The sequence below is a fragment of the Hoplias malabaricus genome, chromosome 3 (assembly GCF_029633855.1).
Source record: "Hoplias malabaricus isolate fHopMal1 chromosome 3, fHopMal1.hap1, whole genome shotgun sequence".
In the NCBI taxonomy this organism is placed as follows: Eukaryota; Metazoa; Chordata; class Actinopteri; order Characiformes; family Erythrinidae; genus Hoplias; species Hoplias malabaricus.
Window position 1 is genome coordinate 61,555,902 of NC_089802.1, and position 22,712 is coordinate 61,578,613.

General features: G+C 39.0%; 1 protein-coding gene across 3 annotated transcripts in view; it reads right to left on the reverse strand.

The window, feature by feature from the left end:
• Nucleotides 1-12,732: 12,732 nt before the first annotated feature.
• Nucleotides 12,733-22,712, reverse strand: part of LOC136692419 (uncharacterized) — a 178,086-nt gene continuing 168,106 nt past the window's right edge. For all 3 annotated transcript variants that reach the window (XM_066665798.1, XM_066665797.1, XM_066665799.1), the window contains exon 5: nt 12,733-14,869. In XM_066665798.1, coding sequence (XP_066521895.1) covers nt 14,629-14,869 — 241 coding nt within the window. In that variant the 3' untranslated portion in view covers nt 12,733-14,628. The remainder of the gene's footprint in view (nt 14,870-22,712) is intronic.

Consider the following 22,712-nt stretch of genomic DNA (forward strand, 5'->3'; position numbering starts at 1 on the left):
GCAATGAGAGGAATCCTTTCAAACTGAGCCCAGACATCCACCCTCCACTTAGCAGTGAACAAAGGAAAGGACTTGTCTCAACTCTCACATTTTACAGCATGTTCAATTAAAATCTCTGTAACAATGGCCTTTCTTCAGGCACGCTTCCTGCTTCTCACCAATATCAGAACCTTGCTTTAGGCCCCTAGGAGCCTTGCCTGGCCCTCTCCCGTGCTTTTCTGCTCTCCATATTCTAAAGCGAAGGAGGCCAAATTCTCCTTCGCTTTAGCAGCAGAGCTGAGGAACAGTACATCCAAAAGCTGCTTTCTTCACAATGAATCATAGCATGCTGGTGACATGATGAGACCAGCTGTGTTTCAGCTAGAATTTATGAGAAAGAAAAACCCAACTACAGCCAAGATGTAACCACACCAGAGCTCCAGAAATAGAGGCAACCAAGAGCAGAAGATGAGGAAGAAGAAAGAAGATGAAGAAAGAAGAACTGCTAGAATTTCCACCATGCCTTAGGTGAGAAGAATGAGAGAGGGAGGGAGAGGGAAGGAGAGAGAGAGAGAGAGAGAGAGGGGAAGAAAAAAAAACTGTCAAACGTGTGAGAGCAAATCTCCGAAGATTAATTTGAAGCGCTCACTGAATTGCGATTCCTTTTTCTTTAATTAATTATAGAATTAACCGCTTTGTTAAAACATTCCTGGCGGAATTGGGCTGTTGGCAATTTTTTTCTCTCTTCCTTCTCTCTCTCTCTTTTTTTTTTAACTCCCCTCAAACAAAAGAATTACACATCTCTCCCTCTCCCGACTTTCACACGACTCTAAATTTGCTGGTGTCGGCTCGCAATTGCTCATGTCGGGTGAAATTTGTCTCGCTAGAACACTGTGTTACTTGGAGATGATTTCTGTGTTGGGGCGAGACAACTTGACAGAAAATCTTTGGCGATTTCTGGGATGGTAATGATGGAAGTGGAATTAAGTGCGGGGCGTCAAGGCACTCTCAGATACTTTTAACATATAAATTGCTCTTCATTCATCCACTCACTCGGAGCAAATCCATCAGAGGCACCTATGAGATGACACACAGGTTGCAGGAGCGCCAAAAACGCCATCGTTCTACTTCTACTTTTTATTTTTTCTTCCTGAAGAGACTCAGCTTTCCTGCATTCATCGTGGCACTCTGCTGTTTTTGTTGTTTCAGTGTAAAAGCTCTTGATGCCAGAGGCCTGTAGCCTCCATGTCTCAGCGCCAGTAAGACCGCGAAGGAGAGAGCCACAGGAACACGCCCTCCTTGCTTCGACTAATGTGTTTCCAAAGGACAGTGGAGGAACATGCTGCTCTGACATTTAGCTCCAGCTCCTTCACGCACACATTTCCAGCTTTTTATTTTACTGAGAATGTGGACACAAGTTTGCTAGGCCTCTGGGAAGACTAGAGAGATGCAGCTGCTCCCGAAGGACAAAGCTCGACTTGTCATAGAGTAAATAATGAAATAATAATGTTCCTGTTTAAAAACGAATACAAAAGAAAAAACAAATATCTCCAAAATGGTAACTACAAGAGATTTCATTCAAATGAATTTTAGAGCATTTCAACTGGTTAATTTGTGAAAATTACACAACATTTAAAGGACAGTTTTTGGAGAGCAACAAGAAAAGTACAAACATTAATCAATTAACAAATAAAAGTAAATCATATGGAAATCTAAGTAGGTAGTTACTATATAATAATCTGTGTTATTACATATAATTAATCATGAATAGAGCAAATTAAACATGAAACAAAATGACAACAGTTCTAGGGTTAGGGTTAAAATGCAGTTAAAGACAGGAGTGTGGACCCGTATCCTCTTACCATCGCCTGACTCTTCCCCAGCATGGCCTGTCCTGCATGATGTACGTAACGGTCTGGTATCTTCTCCCAGCAGAGCTGCGATTGTTTTGATATTTTTATGAACATGTCCTCAATCATAAATCACTGGTGGAAGCTCCAGGCTCCAGCCCTCGCACTCCGTTCAGCGGCGCATCAGATTACAGGTGAAAGACGAAGCTCTCATGGAGACTCAAGAGCAACGCTCAACACACTGTGTCCCAGAGGTCACTTACACAGCACTCAAACAGAAATATGTCATGCACGCGGGGATGAAATGCAGAGTTTTCTTTAGCCAGAAGTGTTGCTTTATTCAACTGTTATACTTGTAATACTTACAATGTAAGTGCATGATGTAGTTGGTTACACAATTTTGTATAATTTTGATGAACCGTACATAATGTTGACAGATTTGAGTGTCTTGGCTACTACAATATTTACAAAAGTTGGTGGAGCAGCTGAACATGAGCCTCAGCACTCCCTCAGCATGTCCGGTGCTAAGAATGCACACAGCAATATTCCATCACATTTTGGAACCATTTCCAGAAGAGAAAGAGCTGTTACAGTGTTAAAAAAAGACAAACTACATATTAATATTCTTGATTTCAGATGAAATGTTGTTTCTTTTACTGCTGTGAGTGAAATACAACTTTGCATAATTTGAAAATGAGGTGCTACTTTAATGTTGTGTCATATATTTTGTGTTAATTAACTTATTGCAGTGGTATGATGCACAATTACTCATACACTGAGAGTTGAGAATGTTGCCACACTTGTAGCTCCACTTGTGTCAGTGACCTAAAAATGTCAAATTAGTACATAATTATATCTGATGAGACTGAAGACTTCATAATGTTTACAAAAATAAAATAAGAGAAAAAAAATGCTGTACTTAGGCACAAGTGGTGGTATGATTGAATGGTTGTATGGCTTTTTTTTTTTTTTTTTTTTGCTTTTTTTTTTATCAGTTTGTGATGACTCAATGCCATGGTTCTCTGACTCCTGCTCATCTGTTTTTATCAACACTGAAGACAAAGCCGAGGGGACATGCAGCGAAGGCTTTTCTGCAATGTCAGGTCCTCGTGTCATATCGCTTTAAATAAGCTCTGCGGACGCCGGCCCCTTATTTTACATCTCCCGATGGTATCTGAGCAAGCAGTGCATTATTACTGCATTGTTTAAAAACAATAGCCCTGGCCGCTCAGATCAGATTGGGCCTACACGCTTCTCCTGGGTTTAATTTGTCAGCCAGTAGCCGAGCGAGGGTCCGGTCAGGTGGGCCGGCCCATAAGCAGCTGAACATGGGCTTTTGTCACGACAAGTCAGAGCAGAGCCGAGAACTGTCAGCCCGTCTCAAAGGCCACGGAAGCTATGCATAATTCCTTTAACTCAAGGTCAGACACGTATCCGTATCATTGCAGTAATAGTGGGACTACGCCAGCTCCTATACACAGCGCCTCACGCTGCCTCTGCCTAATTTATTTAATTAACCCCACACTGAGAGAGTTTCTGTGGATCTTTGTTGTTGTTTTGCCATTTGCATACATCAACCAGGAATACGCCTTGTTTGTCAAGCAAAAGGTCACTAATGATGATCTTGCAGCCACTTGAACACGCATATATTTCAGATATGAGCACACATGTATAAACGCATATTACAGTAAGCAGCACTTGGTGGTGTTCTGAAGTAAACAAACGCAGTGGAATCCCAGTGAATCTATCATCAAACTGAAGAAACTTGATGCTTCAAAATACATATAGTCGTCATATATTTCTGGACTCATATTCATCAAACATTCTTCTGAAGTGATGGGTATTAACAGAAAGCTTATCCCACTTTACTGCAGTAACAGTCTGTGGAGAAAGCTTTATATTACACTTTGGATGTTTTTTTTTTTGTGATGTTTAGGGCTTTTTCAGCCCTGAAAATCCAGACCAATATCTGAACCAAGGTTCATGTTTTGCTATAATGTATACAGTTCACCCAATCAGTTTAGCTTTCAAACTGCAATTTAGTGAGCTTTCCTATGCCCTGCTGTCTTCACAGACATGGGCTGTGTTTCCCTGTATTTCACACTGATTTGGAGGTGTGACTGAATGAACAGATTCATTTCTACTATGTTCTACTACTAATTATTTGTGGCTGAGATTAAGATATATCTTATGTAAGACACAAATATACATTGCATGTGCAGTGCTTCTCTTACTTATTTAGCAGCTCCTTCTTTGGTTCCTTAATTGTTTGAAATCTGGCTGAATCATGTTGTGTCCCAAACCACACCAACCTTCACTTTACCTTGTACACTACTGAGTGCCCTTTTGATAACCATGCAGTAATGTTTACACCCTATGTAGTCTGGTAGTGCAGAATAACATAAAAGTTGTTCAAATCAAAGACACCGAATCACTGACATGTTTATTTTTTAATATCAAATGATGTTGACCCTTCACTGACAATGCAGTTATCACTAAAGGAGTGCAGTGTGATTCTGGTAGTGATTTGTAAATGTAGACCATGAGGAAATAATCTGGTCGTGTCCATTTCTGTCATTTATACTGCCTCAACTTTCTGTAACTGGTCCAAACATCCCCACCTTTTAGTTCTGACCAAATACTGATCCTTTGTTATGAGGCACAGTCAACACATGCTATTTTGGTTCAGACCAAAAAGACTGAAAAGTCTAAAAGTCCAGATCTAACAAGTTGTTGTAAATTGTGTACAAATTATGTATGAATATCTGGCAATATAATGTTAAAAAAACAGCCTTACATCTTCCCTCCGAATGTAACCCTAAACCTAACTCTACACCGTAAACCTTAACCATACCCTTAACCCTAAACATCACCTAAACCAAAGTGTGAACACAAAAATGTTTGAGGCAAAGTGTTTTGTGCTTAAGTAATGTCTTCCTTAACAGAAAACTGAGCCCTTTTTTATAGCTCTGGTTCCTCGTTCTCCTGCATCAAATTTGGACCTATTTTGTTCTTTGACTGTGGTTTTTAAATCTTCCGTTTGTGTATAGTTTTCTATCTGAATTATTAATTTTGTTTCTTGACTGGCCTGTGGTTTTGACTATGCGTTTTTTTCTTTCCTGTTCCCTGATGTTTGTTTTGCATTTCTTCCTTGACCTTGGCTAGTTTCTTGAATACATTTTTTGGATTTCTTCTGTGTGAACAAACCTTTGTTGCAGACTTTTAGTCATGGGTGTCTGGCCAGTTTCTGCAGGGTTATAGTTCAGGTCCAACCTTTCTACAAGAAGAATCAAAATCACATTTTTTTGATTATCTCATTGCCATCATCTGACAAAGAAACAAATGGAAAAAAAGGCATTTAAACATTAATACCAAACAAAATATGTAATTATGTATACTATATGTAAATTCTGTAATTTTTAAGCTCTTAGTCTAAACAGTTTCATTGAATATAAACAGGATTGTTATGAAAATTGGTGTGCACTGTATGAAAAAGGTTTGTAATGTACCTACCATAATCCCAACCATTGTAACACTGTGATTGTATGCAGAATTACGTCATGTCCCTTAGCAAGACCTGTTTTTTTTCCTAAATATAGAGCCTTCATTGACGTCACATTAATACCCATAGTCCTAATGGCATGTGATTCCAGGGACCACCAATTTAGAACAGACTCCTCTGAGCAATGCACACACAAGACATTGTGGACTGATGGTCACTTCCATCTAAAGCAGTAACAGCTGTACATAATGGTTGTACATTTCTGAGAACCAAGGCAGCATTCATGTATCAAAGGGCTAATGACCACGGCTATCATAGCATTATGCTCCGTGTACTTGCGTTTATATTCGGAATCTCAACTCTAACATCCTCCATACGTCCTGAAACTGTGGCCTCGTTGGAAATTGAAATTAGACTGCATGATTTGTTTAGGTTGATGGATGTTTTGAGGATGTATTTTCAAAAACCTTTAAGTCACATATGGATGTATATGAATTTAGTGTAAATATGATTTTCAAAAATTACTAAATATAAATTGAAAAGAAGAGATATTCATAACATTCGGGCTATTATTCATGATTATTTTACAATCACTATGTTTCACTAATATCATGCAAGCTCTCTGTTAGTTAAGAGCAAGTTATTTATTTAGTACCAGTTGTACGAATCTAGAGAATGGTCTCATAGTCAAATATGTACAAATTCATGATGAGAGCAGTCAGAATTCTCCACATTAACACGGCAAACAATAACATAATTATGTTGTTACATTGTACAGAATACATGCATACCAATTTAATAATGCACATATGGCTAACACATTACAGCTTGTATTTATTTGCAATGTTTGCCTCACAGCCAAACTAAAGAAGCCATCAATATAGTCTTTGCTCATCAATTATATCTAGAGTTTGCTCAATTATTCTGTACTATTTTACGATATACTATACAACATTATACAATATTTTGAAATTTATTTAAAGCCTTAAGTTGGATTTCAAAACATAATGAATAAAGTGTTATGAGCTGACCATTAGAAAATTTGTTTTTATTTATTGTGGATTATTTTTGACCTACAGCGCAAAGCTAGATCTCATCCAACCCTGCTGTTTGTAGGGTTTTACATATCATTTGCAAATGCTGTCTGGGTTTAGTTAATCTGTGCCATCAGGTAGGAGTGCAGTGTACAGATCAAATCCCCCCTACTGCAGTGGACATTTGGCACGGGGCTCCACAATGCCAAACCTGCTCCCATGCTTCAAAGCAATGTGCTTGACACCTGCAGCTAAAGCACAGTGTTTGGGAGTATGGGTGTTTTGTTGCATATGTGTGTGTACATGTTCACCTGGAGCCCACCTATGGAGCAAGTATTCCTCTTTATATTATAAAGTGAAGTAACACTTCCATATCGACATTGCAATCTACTAGCAATAACCTGTTGGATACCTGAGACTTACCTGAGAAGTCCATAGGTTGAAGTGTTGTTATTAGCCACACACTAGCCCTTCATTATTGGTCAGTTTTTATTACGAGATATGTTCTTGAGCTAGTATTGAAAACTCCACTGCGTCTGATATATATACATTAGCAACAAACACGCACTTCCATGTTACAACCAAGTCAGAGAAGCTCACCAAGTTATAGTTCTCCTGTGGCTAGTAGCTGACCAATGACGAATGAAACAGAGGAACATGAATACATTTCGCAACAGCAGATGAGATACATACTTACAACAAGAAAGGTTTAGAGCTTTTCAGATAGGTTTAAATTTAAGGTTAGATTCAGGCTTGGACTTCATGGTTAGCTTTTTGCAACAGAGTTAAACAAGCATAAAAAACCTGCCATTTATAGCATTTGGGGGCTTAGACTGTGGGGAAATATACAGATCTTTCCACACTGGATAACTGTAAATTCACTTGATCATCCACAAAAATCCTTTGTAAACCGTCCACAAATTCTAGGACACTTTTTAAAGTAAACTCTTAAAAATTACCTCAATAAAGAACAATATTTGTTTAATATATATGTGTGTGTGAAGAACCTTTTAAAAGTATAAGAACTTTAAGGCTTTTACCAATGTAAATATATTTGCAAAAATAGTTTTCACATCTATGGCATCACTCAAAGAACTTTTTGTAGTATCTATATTTTTAAAAGTATAAACTATACAAAACTTCACACTGAGGCCATCTTGTCTGTAATTGTACATTTGTAGTAGACCTATAAATCAACTGGATTTGTAAAGTTGTATAGTGTAAAATACTAAACTACACTACAAATGTATCCAATAACAGTAAGCTATTAATGCTAAACAACATGATGGTTAAAGGTAATTCAGTTATTTTTAAAAGTGCAAGCCATTTCTATTGGTCCCTTCATTAGGAATATTTCACAACGTAAGAAACAGATTCTACCCTATATTTATATAAAAAAATCTCAAGGTATCACAAATTACTACAAAAATAATGTGTTAGTTGTGGCTTATTGTGTTAATATTTTAGAACTGGAATGAACTGTGATTTTCATGGGATTTTATCTGGAAACATCATTGCTATGTAAAAAGTAAATATTCAATATTACACATATGAATAAAATGGTGCACCTTTGTTTTAACACAAACTAAAGTGTGAGTAAGAGTTTTATATTCTGACCATTAGCTATTAGTTCAGTCAATTAAACTCTTGGCCTATGAGTAGTATGGAATGTGCACAGGACAAATGTCTGCATTGTAACCACTATTTAAAGTTAACAAAGTTGAGTACAAGTAAGGGCATGGTCCAGTTCATGTCAGGTGTGTGTCATTAAGTTAGAGGCATGGACGTAGAACTATGAGAGTTTTACCTTAAGCCACAATCAGCCGTCAGTGTTCATTATCTCACTCCATTGCATTCAAACCTCTGTACAGGCAACCATCAATTAATTCACTGCAACATAATTAGGTCGGCCCAGAACACGGGTTACAAACAACTAATCAACGCATTGTGAAGACTTCAAGTGTAGTTTTGCAGTAGGATTTAGAAGTAAAATTACAGCAAAAGAAAAAAAAAATAAATGACTACTACCAGAGCTTTGTTATTCATTCATTTTCCACAACTCTCTCCAGTTTGCTTTTATTTAACAGCTTAGTTTGTAAAAATGTGAAATAAAAGGCCTCCACTAAACCAGACAGAGACTTTCATTTGTGAAATGGGGGATAGGCGGTGTGCATTTGTGAGTGTGAAGGGGTTGGGGGCAGAGCAAGGACGAAAACAAGAGCTGTTCTGTTTGTCATCTGAGGGTTAACAGCTAGTTATGATGTCCAGGCCCATCTGAGCCAAAGCTGATTACTTATCTGACCTGCCGTTAAACGATGAGAGCATTTTTGTTACGTTTCCAGGATGGAAAATGAGAGCCTGCACTCCATGTAAATTGAAAAGCACTTTAGCCACATGACCAGTCTGCCTCATCAGTAATGGAGCGGAATGACAATGCAGGTCATGCAATGAAGAGGCCAGCACCGCAATTCTCATTAAACACGCACGTACTCGAAGACAAACAAGCTCAAAAACACACTTTTACAAAAAATATTCTCATATTTTTTTTCCATCACAAACTCTGCTTTCCTGAATTGCCATTTCAGGGTTTGGGCAAAGTTGTGGGCTGTGTAAAGTGGAAAATGGATGTGGGGTTAGAGATGACTGCAGTGAAGGCATTTCTCAGGGGAATAAATCATGAAATGAAACAAACAGAGATGGACTTTTTGTTATAAGAGCATACAGTCCTTTCTAGTTTTTGGCATACCAAGTCCTCCACATACAAACATTCCACGTGATAATGTTCAAAGATGTGAAGGTCTGTGTCTGTTTTTTTTCAAAATAAGAGCTGTTCAAGAGACATTCTTACCATCTCATATATAATGAAGAGAGCCACTACTGAGAACAAGAGTCTCACAATGGACTTGAACCAGTGGCAATGACATCAGGTGTCACACCTTGCTCTCTCTCCTGTGGCTGAACCCATCTACACCATTTCCTACAACCTCCGTCTCCAGTAAGTAACTCATTTCAGCTCACCATTCAAAGCTCAGTGTCTATCAGTTGTAAAAAGTGCTATACAAATAAATTGTATTTGATTTGATTAAATGCCATTGGGCTAACCTATGTTGGATGCCTAGGCTAACCTTGTTGGACTTGTGAACAAACTGAACTTTTGAACAAGCTCTTGAATGCAACTTGTTCTAATTATAATCATACACCATGATGAGATGTAAAATATCCTGTGCCAATCCATTAGAGCTTTACATAGGGCCCACCACACTCTCTTCCGAACTGCAGCCACAAAATTGTTCTTACACTTCAACTAGTGATTGACCGATATGGGTTTTGTGATGGCCGATGCCGATGCCGATTTTTGGACAGCAGTAGTGACCGATGGCCGATATGTAGAGTCGATATTCCCATTCCTCAGGCAGTGAATAAACTAGAGGCATTATCATGATTTATTTTTACAGACAACCCTTCAAAAAAAAAGATCCCAGATCCACTCCTCTCCAAGCCAGCTTTACAGTCCGACCTTACCCTTTACCATCAACAACCGTAAATCCACACTGGCCTCCCTGGTGACTAAGGCTGTACCTAGCCCCACTGGCACCGTTAATGCTTGCTCAGTGCCACCAGTTCCATGTGACCATTATGATCATTTCCAGTATTTCTACATTGTGTAAGAAAGATTTTGCCCTTTGTGGGTGTACCGATAGATTTCTGATATTTACCCAACTGGAAAAAACTGCTCCCCCACCCATCATAAATTTCAAATGTGAAAGGTGCTTTAATCATCATTGCACACACAAAGGCACTGGTTTCACTAATGAATACTACACCTAACCTTAACGTCTGTAATAAAAAGAAAATTGTGGCACTTTAGTTTTCAGGATAAAAGTATTGTAATTTTTTTCTTTTTAAATGAAAATCAATGTTTAGGAAAGTTCCTTCTTGGCCTGATATTTCATCAAAGCTGAACATTGTCCTGAGAATTGTGTTTTCTGGAATTTTGTCCTGACATTTCACATAAACCAGCAAAACACACTCACTCACACACACACACACACACACACACACAGAGAGAGAGAGAGAGAGAGAGAGAGTAGTGAATAGGGGCAGAGACCATACATACACAGGCCACAGACACAGCCAGCCATGGATGTTTAGAGGGGAGAAATACTGTTCATTAACTCTTGCCAGGAGTGGATAGATGGACGGATCTTTTCCAGTTGGTTAGGTGTCTCCTTGCTTAATAGCAGTGCCAGTCCTGTAAAGTAAGGATTACATTTTTGTATTAAATCACTTATGTTTATTTTAGTCCAATTTTACGTGCTGTCTGAGCTGAATACAACACTGACATTCCCACATTCCAGGATGACAACTGTAGGGTGCAACCCTTGTTTGATTTAATTGACCAGAATAATCACCAGATTACAATCCCAGTTGTCAATTTGAACAGCAGGTGAAACAGCTGCTATACTGTTGTTAAACACTGCACATGAATTTATTTTTGTAGATGACTGCATAGAAAAACAATGCAATAAATGTCAACAAGTCTAGTCCTTGCTGCCAGTGAATTCAATTTGAAAATTTCAATGCAATATAATCTTTTAATTTTTTTCTGCATTTTTGAATACTTACGCATATCCTTTAGATTCAGTAATGCTCCTGGCATAACCAAGTGCTTGCACGGATATGACCATTCAGAGGGATTTTTCAGTGCTGATACTGACGCCAAAGGACCAAATACTGGACGGTGCTAATCTGTCTTAATGACTTTTGGTCAGAAAATTAACTTCTGACATAATTATGTCTATGTGGTTTGAGGCAAAGACAAAGGTCTTATAATGTCCAATTCTTTGTCCAGTACAGCAGTTAGGGCATGTGACCTTTTCGGACCATGTTAGTGCCAGCACAGCGATGACGGCCTGGTAGAGGGGGTTTCAGAGGGGGGTGTGGGTGGTGGGGGGTTGCTCCTGCTGCAGTCTGCTGTGCCATGTGGAGGCCCAGATGTAGCAGGCAGAGTAATCCACACTCACACACTCATGAAAGTGCCCATCTGGCCCTGCGTGCATGCGCTAAGCCCAGAAAACACACACTTCCACACATGGACTCACTGGAGACCCCCACTCAATAAGCGACTACCACTACTGCTGCTGCTGCTGTTGTTTTCCATTGTGCCACTAACCCACCTCAGCAGGCTAATGCCCTGCTCCATGCACTGTCTTAATGCTACGGCTGCCCATGTTGAGTAGCCAATTGGCACATGATATACACTCACAAATACACACAAACACACACACCCACACTGTGGAAAGATAATGTAAGCCTCAGTGCAGGATATCATAGGGGTCTGGCACTGTAGGGAGCCCACTGAGACAGGAAGTGCCATAGAGATACTAAATAAAAAGGATCCATTTATACTGCAGCCACTCTGAGTGCACACAGATAAAGTCAAGGGCTTGCTGACTGCCCTCAGGCCTCTCTTTCTGCCCTCTTATCACCACTCTGAAGTATGGTGTTACACCACACTCGCAACGAAAGCAGCACAAGGAAATACTTTCTTGCCAGAGGAAGATTTCATTGCTCAAAAGTTGCTCATTGGTGGCTGAGGATACTTAATGACTATTTTTCTAAAAATCCTGAGGAGAAGTAGCATTATAAGCCATAACTGTAGCAAATAACACTCCTCCAAAGGTCACATAGTGCAGTGGGTGCTGTGCTGATCCTGTAGTAGCAACGACAGAGGCCCTATCATCCATATTGCAGGTCAGTGGAACATCACAATAATTCCAAAGCTGTAATATCCATGTAAAAATATGATCTAATGTTCATTTAATGGTCATTCTTCAACCACAACTTCTGAGAAGAAGGAGCATTCACCACCAAGAAGACACACACTTCTGCTGGCAGTAATTATAATCATGATACACAGCTCCAGAAATGAGAAGTCCACTGTACTGGATACGAAACAATAGAGTTCCCAGAGTCAGTTTTTTGGCTGGTGATGGATAAATATGAACATTATTACCTCAGCAATCTGAGCACAGTATGAGACTTTCCTGAATTTTCTACTAAACCCACAAGGAGAGACTGAGATTTCTTGATTCATTTTCTCAGGAGAAAGATACATTTTTTGAAGCAGAGATATTTGACTTTTTCCCCCTTCTATCACTACAGGTTTTTTAAGGCACATGTTTAATTAACTCATGACTTAGCTACCCAGTGCACAAACATATTCACGCTTTGTCAGATATTATTATATTATGTTGGGTGTTCAGTGGATGATGACTGTTTTTTTTTTACCGCACTTTGTTTAGAAAAACAGCTAAACAGAAGCACACAAATGCCATGTGATTAATAAAAGAAAAAATATGCTTTATTTCACAATATCACACTCAAATGAGAGCTGCGTCCCAAACAAATAATGGGCAAGTAATGCCAAAGTGAAAACATATGACTGAGCAAGTTACCGCATATACAGCATTTCACTGACAGTAACAGAACCTTTTCATTACTGCAACTGCATTTCCATCATTGTTTTTATCAGTTTGTAATAAAATGTTAAATTTAAATTCAAACCTAAAGAGTAAACACTTGTAAACAAATATGCATATGATGTTAGTCTAGTTGCCTGTAAATAAGCACAGCAATGTAGATATAATGCAATATATGTGCAAAACTTACCCCCTGTTCATCTGTTTCATAGCCTCTACACTTCAAAGAAGGCATTACGTTAGACGTAGGAAAAATTCCTGTGAGGATTTGAGGCCCCACTTTATATTAAATGTCTTCATTAACTGTTTACACATTAACAACTGTGTAACTATTGCTGATATATCCACACTTACAAACGGATACCCATAATAGAGCTTCTATTAATGAACATATGAACCAACTCCTGGCTTTACTCATTTAATTACATGTATTTACAATGTAACTATTAAGGTATATTTGTGTAATTACATCGTTACATATGTGCGTTTACAGAAGCTGTACTATAGTGAACTGTATCAAATAGTGGGAAAGGTTTGTAATACAGTTGTTAAATGTGTTTTTAATATTTAATAGCATAGTAATTATTGGCACTTTATATAACATGGGCCTGGATTTGATTGCTTTCAGCCACAACAGTGTCAGTGAGGTCAACTTCTAGATGATTACCATTGGATCAAAAAAAAACTTTCCACTTCAGCTCATCCCTAATATATTGGATGGTTTTGTTCTTCATAACCACCAGAGAATGCAAATACACTGCCCAATACCAGAGGGCATTTAGCCCCTGTAGTCTACACAGTATTGAGCATGGTGACTTTAGGCTCATGTGCAGCTACACCTGAGCATTTCATTACTGTCATGCATTTCTCTAAAAGACAATATAAACTTGAAATCTTTAGTGAACATTATATTAACAGAAATTAAACAGAGTTCCACAAAACCTTTGGATATATGTAAAATACGAAATGTGTATATCAAAAATAAATTTAAGGAAATGCCATAAAAGAGGTATAATATAGAATACCAACATAGATTTTGAAAGTGACATGTGCAATCAGAAGCACTGCATATATAAAGAAGACTTACACATTGTTATTACTGTGGTTATTTGGTATAGAGCAGACTAGATTGAAACACTCCTTATGAGTTCAGCATCAGTGGGCAGGGCTAAACTGCTAAACTGTAACTGAAATAGGAGGATATATGAAATGTATGATATAATGAATTTGAATGTAATTTCAAAATGGCAGCCAAGTTTCTATGTGCCACACTGAGGTGGCCTGTATTGTACAGTTGGAAATTTTGTCAAGCTACTATTTAAATAAAAACAATGTTATGAGACAGCCCTTTCACAGAGGAATAAAAGAGGTATACAAATGTAAACATGTGAAAAATAGATTTAAAAGCTCTTGATATTACAGTGGTAACATACTGTAGCTGGTATATGCAATCTTAATGTAAAGCACACTACATTTCAGTGGTGCTTAATGTTGGCCATAAAAGGGTTTCCAGCCTTAGTTTTGAGTAATCAGGACAAAAACAGGACTACTTGGCTGAATCAAATTTGTTTCCGGTTGGAACAAAAGTCTGGAGCCGTACCAGCTTCACTTGGCCATGATTAAGGATCGGCTTAAACTTAGTTCAAGTGCAGTGAGAAGGAAAACAGTGACAGTCAAAGCCAGAAGCTCCTTGCATCTCTCACTGCTCCTGGTGCTGAGTTTGGACCTGTTGACTCACAGCCAGTTCAGGCAGCAGAAGAAAGCTCCACAGTGTCCAGAAGTTAAATGAGTGACTGCGGGTCAATCTGCTTCTCTTTCCCCTCTGCAGGGCTGCGGCTCCAGGGCCAGAGGGGGCTACGTCGAACGGCATCCTCTCCCTTCTCCCGTCTAACTTCTCCTTCCTCCTGCTGACCGGGAGCTCTGACCTCTAGCTCCTCCTGCTCCTCCAGACTCCGAGGCTGAAGCCTGAAGGAGCTCTGCTCCACTCGCCGGTAATGGCCATTCACGTAGCAAAACAAACACCTGGAAAGGAGATCAAGGTGAATCTGTGATAAAATAGATGGATAGATGAAGTGCAAAACTTTATTTGTGCTCTGCTGAACCCGTTTTTACCAGCCGAGCCAAAAGATTATATAAAGTTGTGTGTGTGTGTAGTTCAACTCTTGTTCTGCATACTTTGGTCCTGCGAGGGTCCTGACCATTGAAGAACAGGGTGAAAGAGGGGTAATAAAGTATGTAAATCAACAGATGGATAACAGTCTTTAATTGTAGAACTACAAAGTGCTCTTGTATGATCAATGGGGCTGATATAATGGACAGGTTTTAGTAATGTTACAGTTGATTGGTGTACAAGGGCCCATGACATGACTACATCAACATTTTTTAAATCAACAGTAATGCTGCAAAATATTTAGAAAAACTTAGAGAGACAAATGCTGCCTTTTGCCTGTGTCCATGCTTTTTTTTTTAAAGACGAGCCATATTCTGTACCTTATAATACGCTATTAGCTTATGTTTAATGGAAATGTTGCACACATCAAACAAAAACTTTGCGCAATGCCATAGAAGAACCACTTTTGATTCCATAAAGAACCAAAGATGTGAGTGTGAAGAAAGCTTTAAAGGACTAATAACTAACAGTTGATCATAAGGTTTTTTTTATACATTTAAAACATGGTTATTTATTGAAACAAAAGTAGTTCTTCTATGGCATTGCTCAAAGAATCATTTTGTGAAATGTAAATAGAAGCCCGTCACCAATTAAGTGGTTAGTATCCAATCAGGAATTGCTCTTTGATCAGATAAAAAGGGCTTTCTGAAACAGTGGCCCATGAGTGAAGTGGCACTATATAATTTATAGAATCTAAAAGAGACTCAGACATGAAGGACATTAAAGTTCATATTACTGCTTGAATGACAAATGAACCGATGTTATGACAAGTGCATTTCTGGTATTACACCCCACTGTACATTTAATTAGGTCTTCCTGTTTGTTTTTTCTATTTGTGCCCTGAACAACTGGTATTTGGATAACGAGAAAGGAAAAGACAAAATAAATAAATGAATGGGAAAAAAAAATGCAAAGTAAACAATTGAATGGTGTTATAATTAAACCTGTCTACTCTCTTCGTTACCTATTTACCCCTCTTTGCTCCCCTGGGATCCATGAGGAAATCACTAGAGATCCATTAATATGTGACAATGGCTCTACATAGTTTTTTTTCTCCCCCTAGTGTCACCACCTCAAACACATTACGAAGCATTTGATCCAGCTGAACGGTCTGATCCGTGAGAGAGAGAGAGGGAGAGAGAGACTCAAAATGAGCTGTTTTGAAGCATTACCCAAACTGTCACCCAGACACATTTAATTGGCTAAAATAATTAAGGGAGCAGGCCAAAAGGTGTTGAGGATAATAAGAAACGTAGCAAAGGAACTGCAGCAATCTGATTAGAACACTTTTAAGGTGAGGTGTTCATTCGCGAGGTGATATTAAAGTGTCAATTGCTGTGAATTTTGAACATGGCACATCTTCTCAGAAAAGGCAAACACCTGGAAAAAAGTGCTTTGTGAGGAGTGTGGAACTGTGCTCTGGAAACGTGATAAATGAATCATATTTATAGTCGCCTATGGCCCGTATATACACTGGAAAATGAGATCAGTTGAACTTGCACTTAATTTGGTTGGGTACTCAACTTACATATCAATACAAGTTACACCAACATGGTTACTGCTTTCAATCCATTGTTTCCTTTGTGCTGAGCATGGAGTGTGGAAGAGACAGAAACATCACAGTGCAGCTGGAGCTGTACATATTTCACTAAAAGATCATTCCCAGGATTCGTACTCTGTAATCTGTACAAAATATAGTTCACCCTTCATGGATGTACATGTTGCCCACCCAGCGTAAAAAAAAATCAACTCTATCCCTAATCTTAGCCTTAAACATAGCTCTAACCCTAACCATCAACCTGACTATAATCCATTCATTCGTTTATTGTCTATAAGCACTTATCCAGTTCAGGGTCGCGATGGGGCTGGAGCCTACCCAGAATCACTGGGCGCAAGGCAGGAACACATCATGCAGGGAGCGCCAGTCCTTCACAGGGCGACACACACTCACACATTCACTCACACACTCACACCTACGGACACTTTCGAGTCAACAATCCACCTACCAATGTTTGTTTTTGGACTGTGGGAGGAAACTGGAGGACCCGGAGGAAACCCACATGGACACGGGGAGAACACACCAAACTCCTCACAGACAGTCACCTGGGCTCGAACCCACAACCCCAGGATCCTGGAGCTGTGTGACACTGACACTACCTGCTGCGACACCATGCCGCCTCCTGACTATAATCCTAAGCCTAACTGTAAACTCTAAAAGGATTCTGTAACACTTCTTAATATACAGAAGCTTTCATATGGAGCAAAACAGCGCCACACACGGATGGAGTTAGCATAATGAATAAATAAATACAAATCATAGTGAATTATAATATAGACATGACGTGTATATCCGAGGTGTTCTCTGGTAATTTATAAGTGTATTCACTCATTTTTGGAGGTTTTGTTGAGTTAGAAATATAAGTGTATGTTAAAATGCAAATAGACCCAATTGCCATCATAACCACACTTACTTTTTTGGTAATTTAGGAACCATCTCAAACCAAACTCCTAATCTGTCGACTGTAAATGAGTCTTGTAGGTGGTATTAGCTGGGACTGGTGTACATTGTGCATTACTGTCAGAACTGAACAATGAATGTTGTAACCGGTGTATGTTGATCACATCAGAGGAAAGATTATATCATCATCAGAAAGATAACTTTACAGGGGAAAAAATAAAAAAATCTTCACCTCTAATCAAGCTTTTCCAAGCCATTCTGGACCATTTCTATTAGTCTATTTATCACAACATTAACACATCGTGAAAGGCTTGTAGAGTTTTTTGAACTGTAAACTAAGTGAAAAGAAATTGATTGATTTTCATTCATTTATTTATTCATCTTCTGTGTGACTGCTTCGTCCTGAATCACACTCACACAGTTACTCTCACACCTGTGGAGTTTCACACACTCTATCCTTCATCTGTGGGAAGAACACCTGGTGGAACCCCCCCTCCCCCCAACACAAGCACACACACACACACACACACACACACACACACACACACACACACACACACACACACACACAAACACAAACACACAGAACACACCAAACTCCTCACAGACACTGACATGATAAGAGGATGTAAAGCACAACCCCAGGACCCTTGAACTGTGTGGCAGAGACACTGCTTTCTCCAGAAATTGTACAATGCGTAAAAAATGTAGTATGCCCTTTTTGGATACATGGATTACTTTGTGAAACTACAGATCATTATTTGTCTAAAGATTATCTACACTGCTCCTTCTCATCATTTATGCACTAATTTTATTAGACTGTGATGATCTAAAAGCAAAATATACCCCACCCCCAACCATTCCATTTGTGTTCATTCAGAAGCTCAGCGTCTTTTAAGGTGCAATAGTGTGTTTGATTGAGATCCTGATTGTAGCTTCTTTGTACCTGAAACTGAACTGGTCTCTGTGGTTTCGATTACCACAGAAACTCATTTGTAACTTGAACCGTTTAGTTTTGTAGCACTTTCTGTATTCATTTACTTTCAGTAAAAGAAAAAGTAAAAAGGCCTTCAGATTTGGCAGTTAGCTCCACCTTAAATTATGTAAGGTTGTGCATGTTTTAAAGATGGAATGATATGTATGAGTAAGAAGCTGAATGTAGCTTGGACGTGGCTGAATTTAACTTGTCTATAAGCTTGTATTCAATGTTAGAATTACTACAGAATTTCCTTTCCAGACGCGATTCCCAGAACTGAGAACTCAAAAATGATGAGGAAACATTCTCTGAAATTTATAAAAAATGTTTTGTATTAAAATCGTGAACATCGCTTTTAAAACTAAAGCTTCATTGTGATGATTAGATGGCCAGTTTGGTTATCTCACTATAGCAAATACATAATGAGTATTCAATAAAAATGAAAAACAATTTAGAAAATTATTTAGCTAGCTTAATTTAAAGTAGCTCATTAGCATTCTGAGCTAAATTAGCCATGCTGTATTTAATTAACACAGAGTAGTAAATCTCTGTCTCAAAAAGAGTGCCATTCTGGCCCTGCTTCTGATGTTTTCAATTCAAACTGCAATGCAATTATAACATCACTCAAAGTTATCAATCCCTGTGATTAATTACAAAGATAAGAAGGGCTGTATAAAAAGGGATCCACAAAGAGAAATCCAAATAATTTTATTTTCTGTATTTTTTTTTTCACATTAATTGCAGTTGGTTTGACGTCAGTTCAAGGTCGTTCATGGACCGGCCATGTCATCAGTTATCATGACACAAGTCACCTTGGATTCTCTCAGCTTTTGAGCTTCTGTTGGAATTCAGGTAACAGAGAGAGAGAGAGAGAGAGAGAGAGAGAGAGAGAGAGAGAGAGAGAGCGGCTCGCAGATTCATTTCAACAGTCACTCGCTCCTGCAATCAAGAGCCTCTCCATTTGAAGAGCCAGGCCACTGCAGGTTGCCGAGCAACCTCAAAGAAGTATGTCAAGATTGAGGGGTGTCATTTGGAGGAGATCACTCCTAGGTTACAGTTCAATCCGAATGCTCTGATAAAGTGTTTGCCTCCTCTGGGACTTCTGCGGCTCCTTCACATACAGACCGAGAAAACCACCACGTCTTATTGAACAATGAGTGTGTGAGGCCCGCCCCACTCCACTGGACGTACTTGATTATATGGCCACCTTGGCTTGAAGCAATCAGATGTCACTTTGTCAAGTAAGAGCTGGCAGAAATGTTCCGATAGAGAGCATATTAGTGGCTAGGGCTCAGCAAGGTCAGGGCCTCACTGCTTTTTGATGGTCTTTGACCTTGTGGTTCTGAAAACAATCTTCTTCCCTGCCACTGGAATGTGCTTTTTCTTTCTTTCCCCATTTAATAAGTCAAGAGCACTCGGAAATAGACAAGCACATTTTAAACAAAATCCACAGATGTCAGCCTGTAATTGCAGGACATGAACACCCACCCACAAATATCAGAGCAGCAAAGGAAGAGGGAGGTGGGAAGCAGATATTTGTTCTTTAGAGACGTGGATATCAAAAGATCAGAACTTTAATTGTTTCTCACATTTCCGCTCACAAAAGTGTTCGGCAAACTTTGGCGGCCAATAAATAACAGGAATCACGAAGCGAATCAAGCATTTGCTCTGAAGTTATTTTCAAACCCTGTTATTTGCAGCTATCAGGCCGGATCGCACAGTCCCATAATGCAGGTCTACAGGGACAAAGCACAACTCCATTCTCGCCGAATTGAAAAACACATTTCTTGTTCTTAACGGTAACTAAGCTGTCAACAGATAAGGAAGTTCACAGTATCGCCTCCCTGGTAATCCATCTCGCGATCGCTCCCCTTGTATTTTCTTCCCAAACAGCTTGGAAATATGGTTTGAGGCCTTCGCCCAAATGTCACTCCAAATGCTTTCTCCAAATGCTCTTCGCCACGGAGAATCCAAAAGGAATGAACACTAGAGCGGACACGAGGAACTGTCTCCATAATGGCACATCTCTCTCTCTCTCTCTCTCTCTCTCTCAAGCCAAATGAATAGTATGTGCTTTGTAGGGAATATGAAGTAAACAAACTGATTTAGGTATAGGCTTTTGGTGACTTATTTTTTCAATATCCCTGTTGGATCATTGTCAGCTTTATCATATACTGTTTTGTGGGGGTCTGATGTCAGGCAGTGTGAAATTTAATGAGCTGGAGGCTGAGACTGTATCATTTAAAGTTGTAGTATATGATCCACATGTTCCTAGTGTCAGAAGAGAGTGATGGAAAGGACAGCACAGTTCTAGGCTGGAGACAGTGAAGAGAAGTCATTAAAATTCTCTTTCAAGAATAATTTCTGATTATTGATGATTGTGCTGCTGTAAATCAATGTGTTTTTTTTCCATGTAAATTAAAAAATAAAGTTTTTCTAAACGGGACATTTCTGCTTTTTTTCATCTACGGTCCTATGTTAATGATAAAATGTGCATCCTAAAATACAAAAACCTTGTGCAGCTTTTATACAGTGATATATAGTGAGACATTCCAGCACAAAAAAATGCTTAGATTTAACTGTGATTTATTTCCCTCTGCAAAAAACCTAATATTGTAGCTTTATTTTTCTTTTAATTTTCATTTCATTTTATTATTATTATCATTACAAATAGCAAATTGCATATGAACATTTCTAAACTATCCTGAAGGGCTTCAATGATTGTCAAAAGGACCATTTTTTGATTTTTTATTTGAAGTGTATAGAAATGTATGTACATGACATTCACCATTTTGGCCAATTTATTATACACTCACCTTAGAAAGCAAACCCCTTAACCCTTTCATAATCTGGGCCTCATCAAAACATTTACTCATTATTCAATAACTACTTTTAATTATTCAGTAGTGTAAGTTTCTGCAGCTGAAATGTTAGAGTCTCAAGTGGGGACTCGCATACGTGTAAAAGGGTTAAAACAAAACAAGACCACACCACACCACACCCACCAACTACTTCCCCAGCTTCATTACCCACCCCAAACCCCCACGCTCGCATGCACGCACACACACACGCCATAATGCTCACCGCCTTATCTGTCAATGCTGCTTAAATAATGTAATTAATGACTTAATTAACATTTCCATAATCTATTTTAATAAATCTCAGGCAGCATAATGAGAGATTCCAGGCTTGGGGCGATGGCATATGAGAGTGTGCTGTGGAACGCTGTTCGTGGAGGGGGGCCTGGACACACCGTGACAGTAGGAGGGTGGGGAGGTGGGGTTGTAGCCGGGTGATGGCACTTTTGAAAGGGAGTTGGACCCTGATAAATGTCATGTGACTCGCTGGCTATGCACAATGAAAGACCTGTGGCAGTTTTCTGTCCACTCTTGTCAGTGGACGAGGCATTCACTGGCCCCGCACTCTTCAGTCTCTGGATATCTACCAAATCACATCTCCAGAGCCCCCTGATAATGCTGTTTGATGCGGGCTGAGTTTGAGTGAACAGTGTGGGGTAGATACGAAAGGCCCGGCGAGCCATAGCCAACCACATTCAGACTCAAAACCCATCTGACACATATAGAGAGAGAAGAGGGAAAAAAAAAACAAGCAGTCAACAAGCATCTTACATAAGGGAGGTCACAATACGGCAGATCCACACTGACTTCTCCAGGAAAAAAAAATGCTGTGTGCACAAAGTCCACTGTCACATCATATTCACTTCACATCATATCCACTTGGAGGTTTATGTTAATACACTATTTTGTTACTGTCAGAAAAACTTTGCATTTAACTCATCGTCATTTCTACAACTTTATATTGACTCAAACTGCAGGTTTAATATTTCCCACATAAACCACAAGCTTATTACATTACAAAGCCCATTATTTTGTGACTACATGTATGAATAAAACAGCCAAGAACAAGCTACTGTTTTTTTCAGAATTATAACTATTATACAGAGATTCTAATGTTTCAACATGCCTTTATTAAGGCCTCTGTTCTTATTAGGAGAAGTTGGTTGCCAATCCAATTATCTCATACACTGATATCTAGTCTCTGAGGTGGCCAAGTCCATTGTTGTGAGAACAAAAGCAGCTTCTTTATATTATCTGCAAATATGTTATTTTTTGTCTTTTCCAGTAGCTGAGAAATTTCTTGACAGCTTCACATCCTTTCAGACCCATAGCATTGAAACTTTGTTCTCACAGTAGGACGATGAACAACTATGCAGAGATGGAAGAAGAAAGTTCTGCTTATC